The following is a 3,647-nucleotide window of genomic DNA, read 5'->3' on the forward strand; positions in this document are numbered from 1 at the left end:
CCCATTTAAGCTCTGAACTTGCTTTCGATTGGCGGGACTTTTCATATCTAGGAGAGCTTGGATCTTTTGGGGTTGATTTCAATTCCCCGATGGTTAACCATATACCCCAGGAATTTCCCTAAGGATACTCCAAATGAACACTTAAGAGGATTAAGCTTCATTCTATATCTTTGAAGAATGTCGAACATCTCTGCAAGATTAGCTATGTGATCTGAAGCCACATGCGACTTGACAAGTATTTCATCAATATAGACTTCCATTGATTTTTTGATATGTTCAGAAAACATATGGTTAACCAGACGCTGGTGGGTTGGCCCAGCATTTTTTAGACCGAAGGGCATGACCTTATAAGAGTACAGTCCTCAATCTGTAATGAATGAGGTATGCTCTTTATCGGATGTGTACATCGAGATCTGATTGTACGCCGAGTAGGCATCCAAGAAGCTTAACAGCTCGTGCCCAGAGGTAGCGTCGATGAGTTGATCGATTTTGTGCAGAGGGAAACTGTCTTTCGGACAAGGTTTGTTGAGATCAGAGAAATCAACACAAGTTTGCCACTTGCCATTGGGTTTCTTCACCAAAACAGGATTGGCGATCCAACTTGGGTAATGAGTCTCCCAAATGAACCCATTTGAGAAGAGCTTATCCACCTTAACCTTAAGAGCAGCATAACGCTCTAGGTCATGGCTCTCCTCTTCTGGCGAACTGGCTTGATCGCGCTATCGATGTTGAGTGCATGACATATTACATTTGGGCTGATCCCGACCATGTCAACATGAGTCCATGCAAAAACATCAATATTTTGTCTAAGGATGCTCTTTAGGTTGGCAAAGAACTAGGGGCTGAGATTGCTTTCAATCCTCAATACTCAAGTCGATTCATTCTGGTCGACCGATTCCTCAGATAGAGTCTCAACAAGTCCACTATGGGAATACTCCTGAACACAATGATCTATGTTGTCTTTCACTAGACCTGACTATGGTTCGATTCTACTAATTGCCATAGCCTATTCGGGAATGCCCACTGGCCTCCCTTTCCCTTTGTATGTCATCTGCACTACTCTTATATAGTAGTCGTAGGATTCACTCTAAAATCCTTTAACTTCCCCACACCCCATAGGAGTGAGAAATTTCATCTTCAGATGATAGATGGAGGTGACAGCTTTGAAGTTCCATAGTAGAGGTCGTCCCAAAATGTCGTTGAAAGTGGACAGACAATCTACTACTAAAAACTCCATCATTTTAGTCACTTCGTGGGTATCACCCAAAGTGACAGGAAGTGCAATCGTTCCTTTGCGAATTAGATGATCCCTAGTAAAACCATAGAGAGGGATAGAGGCAAACTTCAGATCTGCCTCGTCCAGTTGCATTTCCTCAAAAGCTAGCTAAAATAGGATATTCACAATGCTACCATTGTCCACTAGCATCCTGTGGACTTTGTACTGACCTATTTCAGGCGCGATAACGAGTGCATCGTCATAGGGGTGATGCAATCGTATTGTGTCTTTTTCTTTGAGAAGGTAATCTCTTCTTCTCTGTGCACCTTAGTAGGTCGCAATGCCATGCTCATCATACTCACGGGGTCATGACAAGCTTCTTAAGTATACATTTCCTGAGCACCTTAAGAACTCCCCGCGAGATGTGGTCCTCCAAATATGATCCCAACAAGGTGGAGACCTTTGTGACCACGACACTTATTTCCCTGGTCCCTTTGATCTTTCTCCCGAACGAGAGTTGGACTATCAACATACTCCTTGAAGTGCCCCTTTTTAATGAGGTCTTCAATTGCCTTCTTGAGAGCCCGACATTCATCAGTATGATGCCCATTATCCCGATGATAATGACAATATTTCGTGTTGTTCCTTGCCGCAGAGGGATTATTCATGGGTTCTGGCTCTCCGAGCAAACTAGCTTCTTCTGATTTGTCCATAATAGCTGATACTGATGCATTCAATGGAGTATACTAATTCTTGTTACGATCGCGATGAGGAACCTGGACATAAGATTTCTTGGGCTCAAACCATTATTTCTTTCCTTTTCGTTGATTGTCATTGGCCCATCTGCGATCAGCTCTCCTACTATTCTCCCCCTGGCCTTCTATCCCCTGGTTAGGGGCACTGGTCGAAGGACTGAGGTCGTGGCGATTTAGAGCAACCACGAAATTCTCGATTCGGAGGTACTTCTCAGTAAGATTGTAGAAGCGGGTGAGGGAAATGTCATCCTCAGATTGCAGCTTTTTCCACAATTCGGTTTGCGGATGAACCCCTGCAATAATGAGAGTCTGAACTGACTCCTCAGGTGTATTATCCACCTTATGCAACTCCTTGTGGAACCTGTGAATATAGGACTAGAGAGACTCATTCCTTTCTTGCCGTTTGTTTCTCAAATAGCTCAATAACATCAAGAACTTCCTATTAGCCTGGAAGTGTCTCAAGAATAACAAACTCATATGCTGCCACGAGTTGATAGATCTTAGCGGAAGCGATCCAAACCAGCGCTTGGAATAGGCAATCAGAGTCACTACCAAACAATGACATTTAGCCAAGCTGGAAACTTGGTGAAGCTTTATGAGGTCATTAAACTCATAAAGGTGATCCTGCGGATCAGATTCCTATCGAATGCTCGCATATCAGGCATTCTAAATTTTAACGGGAGAGGAGCAGCTAACACTACTGGAGAAAAGGGAGATGCTTGCCCGCACTCATTCTGCTGAGCTTTAAGTTGATCTAGAGCTCATTGTAGCTCCTCAATTTGAGGAAGTGAAGCTACTTGGGGATTGCTTTCTGCAACGTGGGTTCGACCCTAACGATTATAGTTGAGGAAAGACCGCAGGTCGAACTCTTCCTCACCTCAGCCAGGGTCTTCGACATGCCTTGACACACGCTGACTGGAGCCATGTGTAGGCAGTGAACAGCCAGGGGAGCTATCCCAACCTCCACGATGGTCAAAACCGACCCGTGTATGGTGGGAATTTCCCTCGCGGTGATGGTCGGGGCCATCATGCTGGCAATGAAGGGAATCTCCCTGCCTTGTACTCTTATGGGGGTGTCCACGTGATGTGGCGTGGGACAGCTCATGATGTGACATATCGCCAAGTCGTAAAGCCATAAATATTCTACCCGCTTCACGACCGGCATTCGCTGGTCCCTTGGAGCTCTTTGGCCCATTATCTGTCACCGTATTTCCCTTGTCTTTACACATTGTAGTGCGTCCGACATGAGCTTGTGCCCATTTCTATGCTTTAGTATGACCTATAGGCGTCTTTGGCGGCAGCACCGCCTTATCAAAATCGGGCTGTATGACCTGATCCAAATGGTCTAGACTTCGGCTAATTGTTTGGAGAGTATTGTTAAACCTCTCCAGGTTACTCCTGACAGCTGGATCAAGCTATGAGCTCAAGGGAAAATCCATCGCGGTATTCTCCGGAATGAGAGGTACTTCGAAAAAAGTATCATCTTGTACCCGGGAGATTTCCTCGGGGTTAGGGCTAGTTCACTCAGTTTTGAAACCATGAGCCATTTGTTAGCAAGTAGAGCTGATTGATTAGAGATTCTTGATGAAGAACCAATACTAAATTACGCTCTCCTTCTAGCGCCAAACTATTGATGCTTGATTTTGACACCAATGATTCGCACATGTAAAGTGCTA

General features: G+C 44.8%; 1 protein-coding gene across 1 annotated transcript; it reads right to left on the reverse strand.

Moving 5' to 3' along the window:
• Positions 1 to 362: 362 nt before the first annotated feature.
• LOC116125508 lies at positions 363 to 1,929 on the reverse strand. Its single transcript, XM_031411219.1, has 3 exons — positions 1,789 to 1,929; positions 1,250 to 1,384; positions 363 to 719 (listed from the first exon to the last, which is right to left on the reverse strand). Exons 1-3 carry the CDS (start codon positions 1,927 to 1,929, stop codon positions 363 to 365), a joined length of 633 nt encoding a protein of 210 aa, XP_031267079.1.
• Between the last annotated feature and the right edge of the window lie 1,718 nt (positions 1,930 to 3,647).

Source organism: Pistacia vera, unplaced genomic scaffold, assembly GCF_008641045.1.
Source record: "Pistacia vera cultivar Batoury unplaced genomic scaffold, PisVer_v2 Contig167, whole genome shotgun sequence".
NCBI classification, from domain to species: Eukaryota; Viridiplantae; Streptophyta; class Magnoliopsida; order Sapindales; family Anacardiaceae; genus Pistacia; species Pistacia vera.